At 40.5% G+C, this 20,823-nt stretch overlaps 1 protein-coding gene across 4 annotated transcripts; it reads right to left on the reverse strand.

The window, feature by feature from the left end:
* Window positions 1-1,990: 1,990 nt before the first annotated feature.
* Window positions 1,991-18,386, reverse strand: LOC109626648 (uncharacterized). Of its 4 annotated transcripts, none has more exons than XM_020082754.2 (7): window positions 18,067-18,386; window positions 17,100-17,224; window positions 16,326-16,426; window positions 15,868-16,016; window positions 14,713-14,941; window positions 14,073-14,293; window positions 1,991-3,654 (listed from the first exon to the last, which is right to left on the reverse strand). In XM_020082754.2, exons 2-7 carry the CDS (start codon window positions 17,216-17,218, stop codon window positions 3,487-3,489), a joined length of 987 nt encoding a protein of 328 aa, XP_019938313.2. In that variant the 5' UTR covers window positions 17,219-17,224; window positions 18,067-18,386; the 3' UTR covers window positions 1,991-3,486. The 4 variants fall into 4 exon arrangements, with proteins under 4 accessions (XP_019938313.2, XP_019938314.2, XP_069373725.1 ...); XM_020082755.2 differs by lacking the exon at window positions 18,067-18,386 and adding an exon at window positions 17,893-18,021; XM_069517624.1 differs by lacking the exon at window positions 18,067-18,386 and adding an exon at window positions 17,841-17,960.
* Between the last annotated feature and the right edge of the window lie 2,437 nt (window positions 18,387-20,823).

Raw genomic sequence — 20,823 nt, forward strand, 5'->3', positions numbered from 1 at the left:
AAGCTCCTTGGTGGAGGTGATAACTTGAAAGATAATGTGACTTGAAATGATGTGGAATTGTGTATTTCTTTGACAAGAGAATGCAATTTGTCATTTGTAGATAATGTAACATAGTTGTTTTGACTCAGAGCATCAAGAGAATCAAGGAAGCTTCATCTCATTCACTCCTGCATCTCTTCTGTTGACCTGTGGTGCTTTTGAGAATTGCCCATGTATTCATTTCTTTTTAATGACTAGCCATTTAAAATGTTCCTGCTTTATTTTGGTGTATTCTGGTGAAGTGAATGAATCCACATTTAGCAGAGTGTTGATGATACTCAGTACTTCATTCTGAACATCTGTAAGAAGTGACAAACATTCAATCTCTCATGAATCCTGCAGCTTTGTTGTCGTGCTGAAAAGTAGAATAGAGTCTGGTGGGTTTTAAAAGCAGGACCTGTCTCCTTTTTTCATTATGTTGCAGTATTTAAACTTTGTACAGTTGTAGATTGCTCTGAAATATTTGTTTCCACTTATAGACTGCCAAAAAGGGAATATCAATACTTACTTTCTAGGTGTAAAGCAGATTTGCCCTTTTTTAAATTTGTGTAAACTTTGAGTCTTAACCTGCAATAAAAGTCAATCATCTATTCAGAAGAACTACTTCTATAAAACTGATGGATTTAAAGCCAAGAATAGTAAAGTGACGTTCAGGATTGTTAGCTGCTGAATATTATTTCACTGACAGTTTCCCCACTTACCGTAAACACAATCTCATCTCTAGGGCCCTTTACTGACAAAACAAGGCTGCATCTCAGAAAATATTAGTTAAGAAGAGCGCGTTGACCTCAGAACCTTTGAGCTCGTCGAGCTGAAGCAGCAAAACCTCAGATGAGGAGTTTCTGTGTTTGTCAAGCAGGTGAAAGAAAGTGTTGCAAACATTTCACAGAGAGAAAACAAACCGATGTCCCCGGGTACTGACCCACATGAATACGATGCTGCGGTGGTGCAGGATTTCCAGCTGAATGGCTGAGGCTCATTCCTTCGCGTATGTCATTCGAGAGCCGCCCGTCACTCGTGTCCAGGGTGCTCTACGGTTTGCAAAGGAAAGTTCAGACTGGTCACCTGACCTGACAGACCTAGGACTGTGCCGGATGGCAGGAGGTCAGAGTTGGACACCTGGATTTATTGCAGGGTCGAGACTTGTCATTCTTCACTAACTGTATTGGCCAGCAAGTACCAAGTCTTTCTATATGCCAAATCATGCAGTCTACAGATGGGTAGAACGTGCATCTATAGGATACATGACATGTTTACTACAGAAGAAATCAACTTATTTACAGCTGATTGTGTTTTACTATAGATTTACTTAAAACTCGATATCCGGGAGGATTTTAACAGAACCCTCATTGATTCACTTTCCAGAGGAATCGCTGCCTGGATCAGTTTACCTTGTTACCTTGTCACACTATGTTCTGGTCTGATCTCCATGTCCATTTCCGCTCAGCGCAGCCCCCTCACCCCTCAGTCGCCACCACGCCGCCCAACAGAGCTGGCTTTGTCCCTGTGGCCGGTCATCCATTTCTAATCTCCAGTCTTTTTTACCGCTCTGGAGACGTACCGCATGCTTTCAAAGAGCAGAGTGAGCCGTTCACGCATGCCCTCCCATTTCCCAAATGAAGCTCGGAAGAAACCTCGTGACCCCAGTGGCGAGAAATGACTCAATATTACAGATCGTCTGCACCATTCAGATCTGGAAATGGAACAAACCTGGGAGAGACTACCTTAATTCACAAATTGAGTAATCTAGAATGGCACTGAGTAGAGCGTGTACCTCCACCAACAGTCACAAAACGTCCTGGATCTTCCCCTGAACCAGAGCCACAATAAAATCTGACCCATAACACATCCTTCCACCGAGTTTCGTGCTAATTTGTCCAGTAGTATTTGCGTAATCTTGTTCACAAACTAAACAAAACAAGGGATGAAATAATTACTACTAGAAGCAGTGAATCATTAAATCTGTTTATTATGACATCAGATGGTACAAATACATGTAAACATAAAAACACATAGCTAAAAAAAAACACACCAAAGAATAAAACCACCATGCACAAATCAATCAACTGAAGAGTGAGTTTAGCAGCCGTGCTTCTTGAGTTGATGCTGAAAGTGCTTAAAGTTTATTATTTAAATGAACAAATTATTCATTTGAATATATTGCAAAATGAAAATATAGTAAATCCTGCAAAACAGTAACTTCCTCCTCGTCCTAGATCACCTGACAAAACTGTTAAAGTACTGTTGTAAAAACTGTTCCTAAGAATCCAGGGGCCACTAGAGTGGAGCGTGTCGTCCACTAACGGGAAGGTTGGAGGTTCGATCCCCACCAGAGTGTGTGAGTGACGTGTGAATATTTTTAACTGTATTCAAGTGTGTGAATGGCAAAAATAAAGAGCTTTGGTAAAAGCGCTGTATAAATACAGACCATTTACCATCAGTATTTAAGTTTAAATCCGCAAATACAATCAATTAATTAAAAACACTTTTACAAATCCAAGCACTGCTGACCGACATATCAAAACAACCAGAGTCTGAACAATGTTCTTTATACTGGTGCAAACAACACAGGGCTGCTCGAACAACTTCCACTGATCTGCCCCTCAGGTAAAACGGTAAACAGACGTTTGAAAAAGTGAGGAGTTTGAGTACAGTGTAATGATGTTTCAGGTAGAGAGATGCCATGCAAAGAGATACCATCAACACAGAGAGCCCCCTCTATTGCATTAACTAAAGGCACTGATATCTTGATGGAAATAACTTCATTTTGGCCACTGCCAGGCCCAGTAAATACAATTGCTAGCTGTTAGCGCAGCTGTGTAAGCCCGGTAACTGATGGAAAGTGACTCAGACACAGTTATGAATGGTGCTGGTGGCCGCGCCTGTGTGCACTCGAATGCGTTATCATCTCCTCCGCGCGGTCGAGCATATTAATAAAGCACCTTACAGTAACACGAGGAAACCTCACCGTAAATCACCTCCCATTTAACCCAAGGAGGCAGACACACGCTCGGGCCCCTCATTGTACCAGAGGCCGCCTGTTTTTTTTTTAACTGCCACAATTAACAAATTAAACACTTCAATCCTGAACTGATGTGACACAATCAGTTAAAAATAATGACGAATTAATGGGCGGTGTAAAGTGTGGGCTAGTCCTAGAAATCCACAACAAGAGAAAGTTAATCAGGCTAATTGTCTGAAAGCATCTTCATTAACATAATGTTGCCAGAGAGGATCAGATAATCAGGAAAATTGGCAAATAGGGCTTTTTCTTTTTTTTTTCTTTCCTTTATCTCAATAAATGAAGACATTCAGAGCTCGTACTATATTACAAAATACAAACACCGCATAGTAAAAGGCACTCCGTAAAACATTGAGTTTTTTTTGTTGCATCTGAATATTTGCTGTCATGGCGATCGTCTTTATTAACCACACATACACGCACAGTCATATGCTGAGGTTGATGCTGTGAATGGTGCTTGCTGGGATTTTGGCGTCTGCTTCCTCCCCGCTGATCCTGAAGATCACAAAGGTGTTGGAAGGGATGGTGGTAGTGGCACCCAGGGATTTACCCAGCCAGCCGTGAGATCCACGCTTGTACATTTTAACTGTTACCTGCAGAGAAGGAAAGAGAAATGGAAACAAATATATAGATTCAAAACTATTTATTGAAAGACTTGGTCTGATCTTCACGTGTCTGATACAAGGTGATTTTCAGGGCTTTCCCTGGGGTCATGATTCTGACTCAGACCTCCTGACCCCGGGTTAAAGTGAAGCAGACGCTCATGACTTTCACCTTTGACCGATACAGGCTGCTGCCTTGTCTGTGGGCCTGTAGACTCACACGTATTAATCATGGCGTTGAAATGCAAACTGGCATCGATCAATTTTAAAGTTTCATTCAAACTTTGACCTCACAATAATGTCTTCATCCGTTTTATCTGGCAAAAAAAGATGAACTTGAAAAATTAGTCAATCAATGAGCAAATCTGCTGCAAATTCATTTTCAGTCAACTAATGAATTAAAAGACAGATTTTTTCCAGGTATATACTTGTTGTGCAGATTTGTTTTAGCTTGAATATCTCAGTAGTTTTCTATTGGGCCGAATATTTAACACGATGAAGCAAATCAACTCCCCCTGCATTGATTGTATCTTAGATTGTCAAATTAACTATCAAATGTCCCCTGAGCTGCAGAAATGTTGAGCGACTGTGTTGGAGAAGTGATGCAACAGCACCCTGAAACAGAATAAATATTAAATTAACCTCGTTCCCGCTGTGAGCTTTTTTAATTCCCCTCCACATATTGAATGGAGTCATACCTCTCTTGATTTTATGTAGGTTGTAGGGCATAATACGCTTTAACACTACATCAAATCTGCCTGTTATGTTTGAGCCGGACAATGGAAGCCTTAACTAGATTTAGACATGCAGGTAACTGAACTACATCCATTTCAAAAAGAATGCCTCGCCACATCTCTTGTTTGGCTGCATTTACAGGGGATAACAGAATATTACAGTGCCTTTTCACAGCTCCATTTTCTTTCACTTAAGCATTAGGCAATTTTTCAATTATGATTTTTTTCCCCATGTTCTTTCATCCCCGGCTCTCCATAATGTCTGGGCCTTTTAGTTAATGGGAGTGACAGTCAGAGCCCAGTATATCGGCCCTTGTCCATTTCGCAGGTCATTGTGGAAGCCCAATAGGCCTTTTATTACGCCGACATCAAAAGGCAGATAAGCATTAGAGGTGGGGAAAATACCCTGCACTAGATATGTTCCCTCTTTCCTTTGTCTGCTATTGAAAGTGATCATTTTAATAGTGAAGAGGTTGCTGAGCTTTGGGGCTGATGGGGAGTGCGACACCCCTGACAGCCTGCGAATATGAGCAAGTCGGCAACACAACACAAGCGCACAGCACACCCCTCAACACCTGCACACTCTTGCTGCTAACCTAATTATCTGCAACAAAGGCCACTGCGATTTCAGACTCACATCTTTTTCACCATTTACTTACTTATTAGTGTGCATTAAAACAGGGAGAAAGAGGAGGGGGGGGGGGAAACTAAACAATTGTGTCTTGTAGTGAAGCCTTGGCCGAACGCCACATGGCTTTTATTACAAAAGCATCAGACACTTCAGAGTGAGTGAGTGTCTATTAATTTGGGATGCATGAAAAAAATGGCTTCATGACAGCTGGTGGCAGAAGCACGTAAACCAACACAAAAACATCCGAGAGGAATTATTCTAACAAATCCTAGATGGACTTAATAGTTGGTAATCAGCAATTAAATCATTAAATGGAAGTGAAGTTGAGTAATTCCATCTTTGTGGTGCAGACACAATAGATGCTCTGCATCATATTCAAGCCGCGACAGAAGTAGAACTATGAAACACACACACACACACACACACACACACACACACACACACACACACACACACACACAGAATGTATCTCCATCAAGGCTGTGCAATCCTCTGAATGTTATTTTTTAATAACAGAAAATGTTCAACGTTAACTTCAATCATCTGGAAACTGGCTGTTAACTCCATTAAGGAGTTTATGTTTACACCTGTGTTTATGGCTCAGGGAAGAAATCATACAATTTTGATCCAGGAATGTTTTTATCCCTCTCTATTACATTGCATGATGGGAGTTTTTCAAAATAATTAATGGATGTTAAGGGAAAATAATAAAATAATAAATAGAATCATTATGACCGTACAGTAACCAAGGAAAGATCAGTCCCCTAAAAATATTTATTTTGATTTGCAAAATTCAGATCATTATCCAGGTTGTCACAGATTTTCACCCTTTTCATAAAGATCTCTGCTTTTTGGGGGAAATTCACAAAAATGTGGAAAAACTTCATCTCATACTGTTAAAGAAAATGAAAAAATATTCCTTGTTCTGCACAGAGATGAAATGGGTTCCTCTCTAACTGCATCCTTCCACCAAGTTTCATGGTAATCGGTCCAGTAGTTAAATGCATAATAACCTCCTTGTTGAAGGTAATAAAAGAAATGCACAATGGTTTCGGCTAAAATCCCTCCAACATTGAGACATTCTACAGAAATCACACAAAGAAATACTGCATTATGTGAAATCAAAAGCACCGACATAAGTTAAGTGTGAATTACATCAAGGTTGTTACAGAGGACGCTGCCGTCTTTGGCATACAAATCAAAGCGAGGAGTTGGTGTATGGTCTAGACGACCTGCCTGCCAGGTGTTGTGATACAGAGATGATGTGTCAGGTACAGGAACTGTTACTACATGTTGCCCTTTCAGCCACTTGAGGCAAGTGTCTGAGGGTAAAGAAGATATAGTGTCGTACTCACAGAGGAACAGAGCTGCGGGAGAGAAAATGTGATTTAAACAGCTTCAAACATTTAAGTTGAGAAGCAGCATGTCACAGCCTTCAACGAGCCAAGATAAGCAGACGAGAGAAAATATCTCACTTTTATCTGTGCATCATCTATAAGCGTATGAGAATCACTGCACAGACGGGCATGAATGTGTGAGTGTGTGTAAGACTTCATGGCAAGGATAGGACCCTTGGGGCTAAGGTTGGGTGTCACACAAAGGGCTGAGAGCTCACCTAACCGTGTCTACCCTGATCAAGCTCTCACTTTCGGTGTTGGGGGGGGGGGAGTCATGTGAATGACATCACTCCTCTCATTTCAACTCAGACAAACTCGGTTGTCTTATTTACCATCTTCTAACAATCGCAAATACTGCCTGTGGTTCACCATTCACCTTTTACCCTCTTAAACACAAGGCTACAGCTTGTTCAGAGCAGGTTTCCTCCTATGCTACCTGTAGGGTTGCTTACGGCACAGACAATGATGGGACAGCTCAGAAATCCTAACGTACTTCTTTAAATTGGAAAACCAAATGACCAAACGGACGACGTGAACTTTGCACTGCCGATCTAATCGTTTGAGTATAAATGTGACAATTTGCCATTGAAAGTCTTGACAGATCTGACGAATGTGAATAATGTGAGGGGCTGTGTAATTGGGTAGGGACGTGTCACCACCTGCGTGTATTGCCATTCACAAAGTTCAGATTCTTCCCCTGATAAAGTCAAAGAATCTTAGCAGGGTATCAGTCAGCAGGGGCCTGTTACCTGGAGCCATGGGTGCAGTGTTTCAGGTGAACTCTGAGTGAGCGTAACGCCACACCAGCTTCAGACGACGGGCTCTTTGTTCCACGCCGTGTCTCACCAGACACACATGGGGAGGAACACTGAGTAACACACCTCCGGCGCACCAAGTGTATTTGTCGTGGAGCCAAACGTGATGGATTCGGACCAAACGTGTTTTGCTAGCGTTTCAAGCAGGACGTAACGAGGCGATTAGATAAACAATGTGTGGTTTGGCTCGCTGGATGAATACACCAACAACCTGCTGAGTCGGTGTGAATCACTGGATTATCAGTGATTTGATTCAAGACAGATTATTGTTTTTAACAGATTTTTGATTCGATTTACTGAGGAACATTCCATAAATAATATGAATAGGGATTAGAGATATGGACAAAAAATATTAAAATCAGACTATATCGATAATTATCACAATCCTGGGTGAAGGTTGTGTTTTACACTTGCTAAAACATTTATAAAACTGCTATTGATCAAAATTACACTGCAATAGTCATTTATATTATATTAATATTCTTTACCGCCCAGCTCTAAACGTGATTCTTCTCATACAGGACAAAATTCTAACAGATGTCTAACATGTCTTCAACATCGTACTGCAATACGATACAAATAAGTATAGTAAGAATTATAATACGTTGCCAGACGCTGAAAACATTTTCTATTACACACGGGTTCAACATCTGATCCTAAGATTCAACATCTTTATTGGAAATTATAAAAATCAAATTATCCTTTTACTATGCTCTGTTCAACCAGAGGGACCCAGGCTCTAGACAGAACTTCCACAGGCCGCTGTTTCCAGCAGATAAACTAAGTTATCAAAGCGTGCATGACCTAACATCTTTATTTTTTTATCTTTAGATAAGACGTGCATCTTTTCAGTCATTGTGGTCATTTTCAGAAAGAATGGCTTATGTGTAACTCCCGGCAAAGTGTTTAAAACTTTGAAATGTGGTGACTCCCTACCCTCATAACAGCCATTCAACAATGTATAAATCCTTGAAAACGTGAAAAATATAAATTCATCGTCAGGCTCTAAAGATCAAAAATAGTGCATTTGTTTTGAGTTGGACGACCCTCTCTCAAAGAGTTCAACAAGTTAAGCAATTTCCAGCAATTTTGGAATATTTGCTCACCGTTGCCTGAACATTTCACTCTCAGCAGTGTTGCAGCAGTGGATGTTATATTAATGGTCTCACAGTGAGAGCCGTAACTTCAGGTGTAAGTAAACATGGCAGCGAAGGGAGCGCTGTCAATTAGTGTTTCATATTTATTTCCTTAACCAGACTGATGCACTAAATTTGCAAAACTATAAACAATCTTTGTCTTTACAGCCCTACCTGCGTGGGTGAGGCATTTAGGTTTGAAACAAATGCCTGATTTGGGATTTATAATGGAACTGGGTGGAGAAAAGTAAGAAATCCTCATATTTGAGAAGCTGGTTTGATTGAATATTTTTCATTTTCCCTCGATAGATCCATCCATCCCTCTTCTGTACTGCTTATCCTTTGAGGGTGGGGGAAGAGGCTGGAACCAATCCCAGCTGACATTGGGTGAGAGGGGGGAGTGCACCATGGGCCAACATAAAAGATTTGGAGACACCTACAGAGTCTCTGCATGTGTGCATGTCTTTGGACTGTGGAAGGAAGTATTCAGAGGAGCCAGAGAAAAACACAGACATGGGGAGAACATGCAAATTCCAAACAGAAAGACCACAACCAGGCCTGGATTAAAACTGGGAACCTTCTGCTTTAAAACGACTGTGAACCACTGTACCGCCCACATTCCCAACAATTAACTGTTAATTAACATGTTTGAATACGTTTCTGTTGATCGACAGAATGAGTATCAACTATTTGTTGCAAAATAGCATAAGTCTACAAAGTTGCTTAATCAAAGCACCAATGCCTGAAATACTCAAACATCCTCTCTGAGCTCCAGCTGCCGACCGTCCATTAAGATGCCTAAACTTTGCTTTAGCGTCCATATCCATAACTACATCTGTCTTAAGCCATGAATGCAAAACATGACTGGTTAAGGCCTGAATAGCTGCATCTCTGCTTCCACGCAACCTGCCCCAGCTAACAGGAAGCCATTAGACTCTCGGCAATAACCATTTACATCCATTCACCCAGCTCTGACTTTATTTCATCCGCATAAGTGCATTTTCTGCGAGAGGTTAAAATATGAATCCCCCTCCCTTTTTTTTCTCCTCAATGGGTCTGGTCGTCTGGCTGACTTGAGAGGGCACAATCTATGACTGATTTAATTTGCTCTTTACGAACATCTCTAACAGCATTACCCCCAGAGCATACACTGACTGTCCCCATCTGACTCCATTAACTCCCAAATCAGGTTTAAAGACCATATTGATGCCGTCCGTTATTAAGGGTGATTATCAAAACAACAGACAATGGGCCAAAGTGTCTGTTAACTAGTTTATCCCTAATTTCACGTAACTGTAACAGATGGCAGGGCTGTCAATTACATACTGTATCTGCTGCACACAGCGGCCACCCACTGTCTGGATATGCAGCGTATTAGCCTTTACATTAAAAGAACGATAGTCTGCTCACAGGTGGTCAGAGGAAATGGACTGAGCACACAAAATAAACTTCCATATTAAATGTCAAACACAGAAATAAATCAGGTTGAGAAAACGGTGAAAACTCACCACTCACCAGCTGCTGTTCTTTTATCGGTTACTTTTGTTGTTTAAAAATAATAAGAAATATAGAAATTGACAAATACAAAATTCCAAACGTTGCCATCCATTCCACTTCACCACCTTTATTCTCCTCAATTAACGAGAATGGCTTTTGAAACTGTAATTAAGTGTCTCTGCTCCTATCGGCCTCTTCATTATTCATGAATCCCTATTGATCATATCGTAACAAGCTATACCGCGGGGATCACTGTAATATCCTGGATCCCCAAAACAAATAGCTGAGCTCACAGAGATTACAATTAACATCTTGGCCAGTGACCCCCCCAAAAAAAGAAATGTTTCCTTTAGATGCTAAATCCAGCATTTGATGCCAAACTGGACGATGAGTCTCTGAGTCTCATTAACTTGAAAATCCTTTATGAAGCCTGCCCAGTTAGATAATAATTCTTCTTCATTGCCTTTGAATGTGATCATATGATTAGGGCTGCAGCTAATGATTATTTTCATCATCATTCATTATTTTTGTTTATGTCATCCCAGAGTTTAAGTTGTTTTATCCAAGTGATGCAAACAAACATTTTGAGTAAAGATTCGAATGGTTTTGATTCTGTTGATAAAACTAAAGAGCAAAAAACTATGAAAACTAACAATAAATAAATGAAGGAACCTTTCATTTTACACAACCAAAGAAAGCACTGAACAACTGTTATCTTATATGTATTTATAATACAACTAATATTGGTTAAATATTATTATTAAATGTCAATATGTTAATTTTAATGTAAATTGACATAAAACAAAAACTATAAAACTACTTTTTAGGGATATTTTTACATTCAGTATACAACACAGTATAGGCATACATTATTCATACGTATCACAGATATTATCGACTGTGTCTTACACAACCACAGCTTCATTCCACATTCAAAGAAATTATTTTCGAATGAATATTAATGGCTTGGAGCTTTATTTTAAACATGTATTCAAATTTACTCAAACTCAATCTCCACCTGTGTTAAGTAGGAATGTGTAATACATGAACTCTGGCGGTTGATGTTTAACTAAATTAACAAAAGAGCGCGTGAAGAGCCCTCTAGCGTGACTGCTGTTGCATGCTGGGTGATGAATTTGGAGGAAACACATTGAGTCATCTTCAGACTGACAGATGCAGATCTCTCCACGGGACTCTTCACTGTGGTTTAGTGCTCGAGTGAAAAAATAGATTTTTACCAAGTTTAATCACACGCTATTACAAGGCAGCTTTTATCATTGCCTTCCACTGTGTAAGTGCTGGTGTCTTCACTAGTTCATTACAGACACTTGTGATTCTGCAGCACTCTTCTCGCGTGTAATTGCATGGCTGGCTTTCCTCTGCAGCTTCCTACACACACTCCGGTGCAAATTATTTCCAATTCCAGTTTCCTTTCGAGAGCAACGCTGCAATTACAGAAATCTGAACATCCCGGTCATTTTGTGTGAAATTCTTTTCTTTTAAACTTTTCTATAGTAAGGACATCATCCTCCCACAGAGTTTAGTCGAGTACTCGATGAACCCTGAACTCTACAGGACTGACAATCTGATAAATCGCACTTTTGATGAAACAACTTTTGAATATGCCTTTTAGTAAAAAAGAAAATCCTGTGTTGTTGCTTTGGTCAGAATGAAATACAATTTTTGTTTAACCAGTATGCATAAGGTTCTGCCATATTTGCTAAAACTTATTTGAAGTCATTTATAATTAATAGTAATGGGTGCTGCATATGTTTTCTTCAGCTGGCTACATATTAGCCATTTTTCTTTATATAAAAACACCAGAAAGCCAGAGTGGCTGCCAATATTATCTATTTAGGCAGCAGAATTTGCAGGCTTTGTAAATGGCCAGCTCCAGGCCTTTTGTGTGCCTCCATTCATTATCACCACAAAGCGGTTGATGTCTCCCCTCTCTGCCTTTTCAGTTCTAAGCACGGAGTGCACCCGCCTGCCCATTACGGGCCTGTGACGCGTGCAGCCTGGGAGATAGCCAAACAGAGAGGAATGCGAGTGTGGACTTAAATTAACAAGCTACATCTGTCCGGAATCTGTGGCCAGTCAGAGAGACGAGATCTCCGGCACACGAGGCTCTGATTATTTGTTAGCCGAGATGTTGTCAGTGAATAGGCGGCTTTTCGCTCGGTGGCTTCACCTCTATTAATCAGCTAATAGGGCGGTGTAGTCAAGTTACGGTTGGAGGAACTCAATTGTTGTTTCTCAGCTATGCAATTAGTCGACACTCTATATGCCGACAGAGTTAGGAGACTTTCGGGGCTCCGTTCTGCTGCTCCTGAATAAGATGGATTACATAAACTGGTACAAAGGCTTCATGAAACAGTCAGATTTCAGAATAGGTGACGACATAAAGATGAACAACACAAGTAACCTGCACTTCAAATGATGACATGAATAGATCTTAAGGTCTTTCTCTCTCTCTGTAACACACACATACAGACACACACACGCACACTGTAATTACCCCTCAATCCATACAAATTGAATGAAGCCAGAACCGTGTTCTAAGAATATAGACCATAATTAATAAATTACAGCCACTCTACTCAATCATTCTCTACTTTGGGGACATGTAGACATCCCATTCTCCGCAGAGTAATTGACCGGGCCTACAGAAAACATACCTAGTGCCTGCACGGTGGCTTGTGTGGATACATCTGGTGCCACTTCCTTACAAACCAAACAGCTGCCCAGACTGAAAGTGCAGGTCATATCGCAGATCTTCCAGCCCGTGTGTTTACAAGTAACAAATCAAAAGCATGCATTATTTCTGGGCTCTGAAAATATGCCTGAGGGAGATATCATGTTTCCTTGCCACCCCCCCTCAAGGTTCCCCTCGCAGCTGCTGTGCACGAGCCAGTATTTCTTTTCTTTTTTTAAGAAGAAGAAGAAAGGATGAGACAGTCACAAAGACCAAAGGAGAAAAATCTTAAAATATTTTACTGCTTGTTTGAACAAATCCAAGGTCAAAATGTATATTTCCTGGTGGTTATTGCAGCTGAATACTTGGGAATACAATATTGGGAGTGAAAGAACATATACAGAGGCATGCATTTGAGCATACTAAGTAGGGTATGACAGACAGAAAAAAAGGATATTTATCATATCTCTGTGTAATATGGAAGGAGACATGTGCCTCACACTGCCTCCATCTACAAATATTTCTTTGAAAATAATATATTTTCCTGTTGTCGTCGTGTGTGTCCCCCCGGGCTAGAAAAGGGCCTGCTGAAGACTGTCTAATGATTGTTGGGTCATGTATCAAATGTACAGCAGCTGGAGGCGAGAGGGGGGAATACATACAGTCTGGGGGTCGGAGGGGGTTGGGGGTAAAACGAAAGCCTGAGTGGAGTCTGTAAGGAAAGCCCAGGCTGAGTGTTTGGGTGCTGAGAGTGGGTGTGAATCTGTAATGGAGGGGAGGGAGTCATACTCACTGCGCCTAAAGAGCTCTGACATTTATTTCATTCATATAACAAGAAGGACTGAAACATAAAAATAATTCAATAACTGCAAATAAGCATACGTGCTGTGCAACCTTTAGACTCATTGCCATAGTGACAGTTGAGATGTCATTTCCTGCAGTCTGAGGAGATAGCATTTAAGCAACTAGCCATTCATTACTTTTCAATACAATAAACAACAATCCCCAACACTAGAGTGACGGCAGCCAAAGAGAAGCCTCATTCAGGTTTTTCTCGACGGTGAAAGAAAGATTATGACACATATGACACTGACATTGCTTTATTTTGAAATATATACAAATCTGAAGTCAAATTCTGGTTGATAGTTGTAAATCGTTTTTCTATATTGTGGTGAAAAAAGATCAAATCAAAACTTTTTGACTCTTGAGCAAAATTGCATTGGAATTACTGAATCTGATGTTTATAAAGTCACACCCTGACATCTTGTAAACAAACACAACCCTAATTGTGTTTTAAATAACTGTAAAATTGCTACCGTGTTCTTCATTCTTCAGCCCAACAGTTTCTACAGCTCCCTGAACATGAGGAATGACTTGACATTTGAGTGAGACAGTCATAAAACACTACTGCCACCTGCTGGTCTTCCAGCTCAAGTTACATTATTATTCAGAGCCGCTGACACAACCCTCATTTCACACACAATACCTGCTGTAGTGGACTGACCTGAGGAGCGCGTCCCAGCAGCACCCACAGCGAATCAGCCGACAGGGTCTTGACTCTGGAAAACTCGAGTGTGTCCGTCTCCTGTCGGTTGAGGGCGATGTACTGGCAGCCCTGGTAGTCGCCCTTCAGCTGCTCGCCACAGTGCAACCGCACCAGATCCCACGTTCCCACTCCCCCCAGGACCTCCCGCACCGACTCCATCTGCCTGTACGACAGATGACCTGCAGGACAGATAACGCAAATTGAGCTTGTAGCCTTTCTTGTCAAACGCCTGCTTAATTTACCTTTACTAGTGCATTTATTGTACTATAAAAGAAGTAAAGTTTTGAATTCTTAAAGTCTTACTAGGATATTATATGTCTGTTTTTGAGTCATCAGGAGAGATATGACAGTAAATGAGATGAAAGATGGATGTGATGACATGCAACAAAGGTCCCCAGCAGACTTCAGAAAAGGTGGGACATTGTCGACCACTGCACTATGATTAAGAAAAGCCAACTGATAATAAAACATTCTTTAAAAAGTGGATTCATTCGTTTATATAATATTTGTATTTTTTTAAAGTGCCATGCTTTATGCTTATACAGCCTTTAATCATATTTTGTCAATTTCTGGAACAGGTTGATGTGGACTCAATCACCAGAGAGCCAGGAGGGAGTCAGTGCATCTGATATCCAGGCCATGTAGCCCTCCCTGAAGGATCTGAGGAAGTCTTCTATCTGGCTGTGGGAGACCAGCTCCCTCCTCTTCCTCAGCTCGTCCTCCAGCTCGCAGTCCGGGGAGAGGAAGATGACCCTGGGGAAGAAAAGGCTTTGGCGCACGGACACTCCACTCCTCTTCAAATGGCCGCATAAGTTAGTCGTCTTGGTCTAGAGGAGAGGACAGACAATTCATGTTTTGACTTTTTTCAAATTAAAAGGGAAAAACATTATTTGTATTCTTTAAATCGAATAACTTTGCTTTGATTTGAGTCCATTTCTATATCTTCAAATGACTTGTCTTTATTTTTTTGTCTATGTCAGAATTTCTGTGTGTGTCTCTGAGTGTTTTGTTACGAATTTGGAATTTTTAAAATCGACATTAGGAAAGAAAATTAAAGCAAACCGTCAGAATTGTTGTCCATTTATTTTGTGTTGACAGACTAATTGATTTAATTGAGTAATTTAATCCAGGAATGAGAATACTGAATGCTAACATTCACAGAGGATATCTCATTAATTAACTATTCTGTTACACAAGGACCTTAAAACACATAAATGCACATGTCCACATTTTAATCTCTAACAGGATCCATTTTAAGAAATCATACGTCCACAAATTAGCCCAGACGGTCGAGCTTTATCTGCTTTGTGTAGATTTAATGAAGTTAATAGATCCAATTCAAGCAGAACTATTTCAATAATGCAATGTGTGTTTGCCATCAGACTCTTCTGTCAAGCTCCCAGTCCAAATTGAGCATCTATAGAGATGGTAATGAATGACTGAACAGACCCAGGCCCATAAGGTGACAGCTGTGTTTAGGCACCTGCCTGCTTTCACCCCCCCCCCATGAGCATAATTACGGCCTTTCAAATGAAGAGTGCCCACTTGGGAAGTTTAGGAAGCTCCACTTTAGTGTTTGAAATTTCCATATAAATTGTTATGGTGACTCATAAGCTCTTAACACTGCGGAGGTTTGGATGAAAACAATGTTCTGGACAATTGTTTGGACCTTGGACTAAAACGTGCCAGACAGTTTGACATTTAGGTCTTCTACAATGCTGTTTCACCATTTCAGCTAAATGTGTGTTTGTACCGTGATGGCTTTGAGGGGATCTTCAATTTGCTCGATGCAGGTGTTGGTAAAATGTTGGTCCTCTTCTTTCACTTGTACATGCCAGTTTTGGTTGTGAGCGGACACGGTGCCTCTCCAGGCTTTTACATCGATGCAGAAGATCCCCTGGCCTACAAAAGTAAAACAAGAAGAAAAACCATCACGCATCAATACAGAAGTAAATATATATTGACAGGATTACTATTAGTGTTTCAGGAAACACTTAATGTCAATGTAATGACCTAACAATGATTTGTTCCTCATTTAAATGAACAGCAACTCAACCACAAAGACCTGGAAAATGCCATTTTGTATATATTATATATTGTTATTATGATAACCAAGTTTCACAATGTATTGAATTATATACCTCAAATTTAGAATGATATTGATTATTGCCCAACACAATGACAAAATAACAATTCATCACAGATACCAACCTGTGAGAATAACAATGTTGATGTCATCTTTCGTCGTCTGAAACTGGTTGGGGATACGCAGATTGCAGAAGACATCTTCTTTTCTAAGTCCGGTGAACTTCCTGCAGAGACAGTAGATGTAAGAAGCCAAGAAAACATTAAGTAAAACTTCATTCAAAAGTGACCTACTGTTGATGACCACAAACAGAAGTTAATCATGCATTAATTCATTTATTTTGGTGCCAATTGTGGGCAATGGAACAAACTGTAAACACAACTTTGACATATTACAATCCTAATATGTTGTCATAGGGCTCATAGGGCTTAACATCATCTTCTGTCATTAACTCTTGAAAAGAGTGAGGAAAAACTACAAAATATATATTTTACCAGGGTAAGAAAACAGAAACCTTTTAGAATCCCTCTCCCTGCACAGACATACAGTAGATGTGACTCAAATGTATTGGCAAATATTTACATGCCCAACAACAAACTGCAGTTGTGACTCTGGCCACCAGTTGTCTCTCTCCGTTTTGGTCTCCACCAACACAAGAGGGAAATATCTGCTCCACTATGCTCACCAGCCAACTGCTTGCTTTGCCTGATGTTTTGATGTTATGCAGGAAGCACGCAGTGTGTTCATTAGAGCTTTTTCAGTAAAAAGTGCTTGTGGTGGACCTTAAAATCCAAAACAACGAGCTTAAAGACACTAAAATGCTGCGCGGGAACGTTGATTCACTCTACCCACAGTGCTTCTTCGCTGTTGTCACTAAAGTATTGTTGAAGTGAACTCACCTGACATGCTGTAAAAATTCAGGTAGTGTTTGTGCGCTGGCTTGGCTCAGGCCTTGGGCACTTTCTGAAGCTTTGGGGCTGAGAGGAAAGTGGGTGAACAGGCTTCCGAGCTGGAGCATTATAGTCTGAAAGAAGAAGAAAGACAAAAACATCTTCATGACCATCACTTGTCTGTTTTTATTCTATGTTATTTATTAGTTTATTTGATGGGGAAAATGACTGTAAATGAGCCAGAGTTAGCTCAACAGGCTAATGTTCATCTGTTGTCCCTTGCCAGTTTTTTAAAATGGCAACCTAAAATTAAAATTGAATGACTTGTTATCGTCAACACATACAGGCAATATATATACAGACTAATATTCAGACAGGTAGAATGCATAACAATAAGTAACAAGACAACATGTGAGATAAAGCAAAGCGAGTTAACACCAACAAAGACAAACTGCAGACAAGTAGTTCTAATGGACACATCTGACTATCAATAAGCCATTTCTTCAGCTGACCATTAAAAGAACCATAAGTATTTAATCATCTCGTCTGCATTGACAACAGATTCCATTCTTCAGATGCTGTCACATGCTTCTAGAGGGAATGAGACCCCCCCCCCAACAAACGTGACCAAGACATAAACTATACAGAAAAAAAACATTGTGTATATTTAGAGAAAAAGATTCTGAATACATAAAGAAATAGTCTGAATGATTCCAACCTGCTGTTTAAACTATAGAAAGTCGAACTAACCGCGACGTGTCAAACCTAAACCTGAGCTGAACCAATCCAAAGTTAAACAAACCGTCCTCGTCTCTTGTTGTCCTGTGAAAGCTTCCTGACATGAGGGCTATGCTAATGCTAACAGCTGCTTTGTTTACAACACTTGAACCTGAACTTCAGCGGCTCGGGAGGAGAACAAAGACGCGCGCACGCACGCACGCGCACACACACACACACACACGCACAGAACACGCACCAGTGGAGGTCTCGCGCTGTTTGAGGAGCCTTAAGAAGAGAAACCCGGAGGAGTCAGATCGACATTTTGTTCCCCGGTGTTGTTGATGTCGGTGTGTGAGTCTAGTGTTTTCTCTCTCACACGTGAACCCTGTTTCTCAACTTCTCCTCCTCCTCCTCCTCCTCTTCCTCCTCCTCCTCCTCCTGCTGCACATCCAGTTTTTCCTAGAAGAAGTAAACAACAGCCCACGTGCACCACCTGCAGCGTCATATTTCAAACCCCCCCCCGGGACATGGCGTCAGAGGTCACGTCACTCAGCCCCTGCAGTGTGTTGATGTTATTTCCACGTGACGTTCATCGGATGGTTTACACCGTGAGTCATTTTGACAAGCAGAGGCGGAGGAGAAGCAGGAACCTCTGGGGGACAGATTATGGCACATGTGCCCCTGAGACATGGGTAAGACCCCCCCCCCCCCTCAACCACTAAACATTCCTGTCCATTGTGTTTTTCTTAACCCAAACTATTTTTGAATCTCACTACATGAAAAGATTCTATTTTTTTTCTTCTGCGCACAAGTTATTATCGTCAACAACACTGAACAACTAAATTGAACTGAATTGAAAAGCTTTTATCATATTCATTATTTTCTTTCTCTGTGGATTTTGTGACGTACTTTGTGACCTAATTCAGATAAGCGCTTTACAAATAAAGTTATTATTCTAATTATAAGTTACTATCTTGTTCTTGTGCACACAAGATAAAAAATAGATTATTCTGGTGAACTTCAGTGGCTCCTTGCGTCTCCGTATCTGTTTTGAATTGTTTTTCGTGGTTGTCTCTGTGTAGTTTTGGTCTATTCTGGTCGCAATGCTTCCCTTTGTGCTTATATCACATCTCTTTCCTTCTGTGGTCATTTTTGTATAGTTCAGCATCTCTCTCTGTACTTGCTTTGCATCCTTCAAGGTCATTTTGTGGTTGGTTTAGTTGGTTTGTGTTTTTTGTTTCTTTGTAGTTTTTGTGCATCTCTTTGTGGTCATTTTTCAGACCTGAGAATTTGTTGACTTTAAAATATTTTGCAATATCATATTGTCATCAGATGACGATATTAATATTTTTCAGTTGGGCGTTTGAGGAGTAATATGGAATAATTCAGAGATCTACTGTATATAGCTGGTTCAAATTTAAGTTTTAGCTCCAATAATCCAGTTCATTATAAGACTTATGATCAGTTTTGTGTGAGTTAAGTACTAAAAATATTATTCTTGCAAGACTTTTGACTTAAGGCAAAAGTTATCACAATGAAGTTTAACCTTGACTTGTCTGATAATAAGAAAAATAACTTTTTTTAATGTCATAGCATATATGGGAGGACACTGATAAAATACACCCTGTCTGTCTTTTTCCTGAACTCATCAACAGTCTACGCAGGATTTTCATGTACATTTCAACAGGATCTGCACATCCTGCATGAGCCCACCGAGAGGATATTACAAAAGTGATGAAGAATATTTAATTCCGCAGTAAATACACATTGAAAATCTCAATGTGGTGATAAACAATATCCGGATGGCACAAAATACTGTGAAAGAGCTTAATATCAGGAGCAGATAGCCAAATCAGCTCATATGGGCTCAATGGAAGCCAATAAACAGAGGCACTCTGCTCCTCCTGACCTTCACTTCTGGTGCAGATCGGGGCGATAAAGCAGGCGCAACCTCAATAAAACTCATACAATGGACTAAAATAAATAGATATTAAATTAAAGCAGAGGCAATACTGGCTGAACTGCTGCAGGAATTCGAGGACAAAAGCGTCTTTGTGCACTTTAATATTGTCTACAATCACCACCTCATGATACATTCCCAATCATTTCCATCTCTTGCCTTGACGTATCAACACATATAATCATCTTGTATTGGAACTTGCAAATGACTTGTGTGTGTGTGTGTGTGTGTGTGTGTGAGCAACCAAGTTTACACTGTATATTAAATGTGCTTCATGCTCCTTGTTTGGCCTTTTCGGTCGGAGTTAATATCAAATTCGTAATCTCCCTCATCTCTGACTGTCCACTGAGGAGGAGTTGATGGTTTCATGCGCTGTCACAAGCGCATGTTTGTCTTTGCACAAACTTCACCCTGCTGCATCTTGGGTTCTTCTTGATACCAGAGGCCTCAGAAGAAGCTGAGGAATTAGCAGCTGCTTATTTTGGTGTCATTACATATGCTGCTGCTGCTGAAGGCCCATGTTCAGCCCTTTGTCATGGGCTGAAATACAGGCCCTCTTCAGGTCCGCTGCATGCTTCAAGAGCTTCCTGGAGCCTTGCGTCTACTATTGTCGCCGTTAATGTCATTTTCACCTAATGCACCTGAAGAGCTCGGCTGTATGTGTGTGAGGAGCTGCTTAGGGGTTTCAGGTCCCCTCTAAAATATAATTAGACATCAGAGTTCATACTTGGGGGCTTAGCTGCTATTGTATAGAGAGCTTAGTGACCTCACTAGGAAGAAAGGAGCATGATCTGGAGAATGATAATGGTATGAATTTTATGTATTTGTCAGAATCTACTAGAGGATGATATCCAGCATCTTGCATACAAAAAAAGAGATATCATTTTTCATGCAGGCGATATTTCCATTTTCAATCCTTCAAATCAAGGATCTCATTTGCAGAAGTAATGGCCACAGGACATCGCTGACGCTCCACTCACTAATTTTTGCTCATTTCCCTTGAATTATTAACACGAGAGATTCTCCATATGCTCTCCGAGAATTCTAGTCAAC

This window comes from Paralichthys olivaceus, chromosome 21, assembly GCF_024713975.1.
Source record: "Paralichthys olivaceus isolate ysfri-2021 chromosome 21, ASM2471397v2, whole genome shotgun sequence".
NCBI lineage: Eukaryota > Metazoa > Chordata > Actinopteri > Pleuronectiformes > Paralichthyidae > Paralichthys > Paralichthys olivaceus.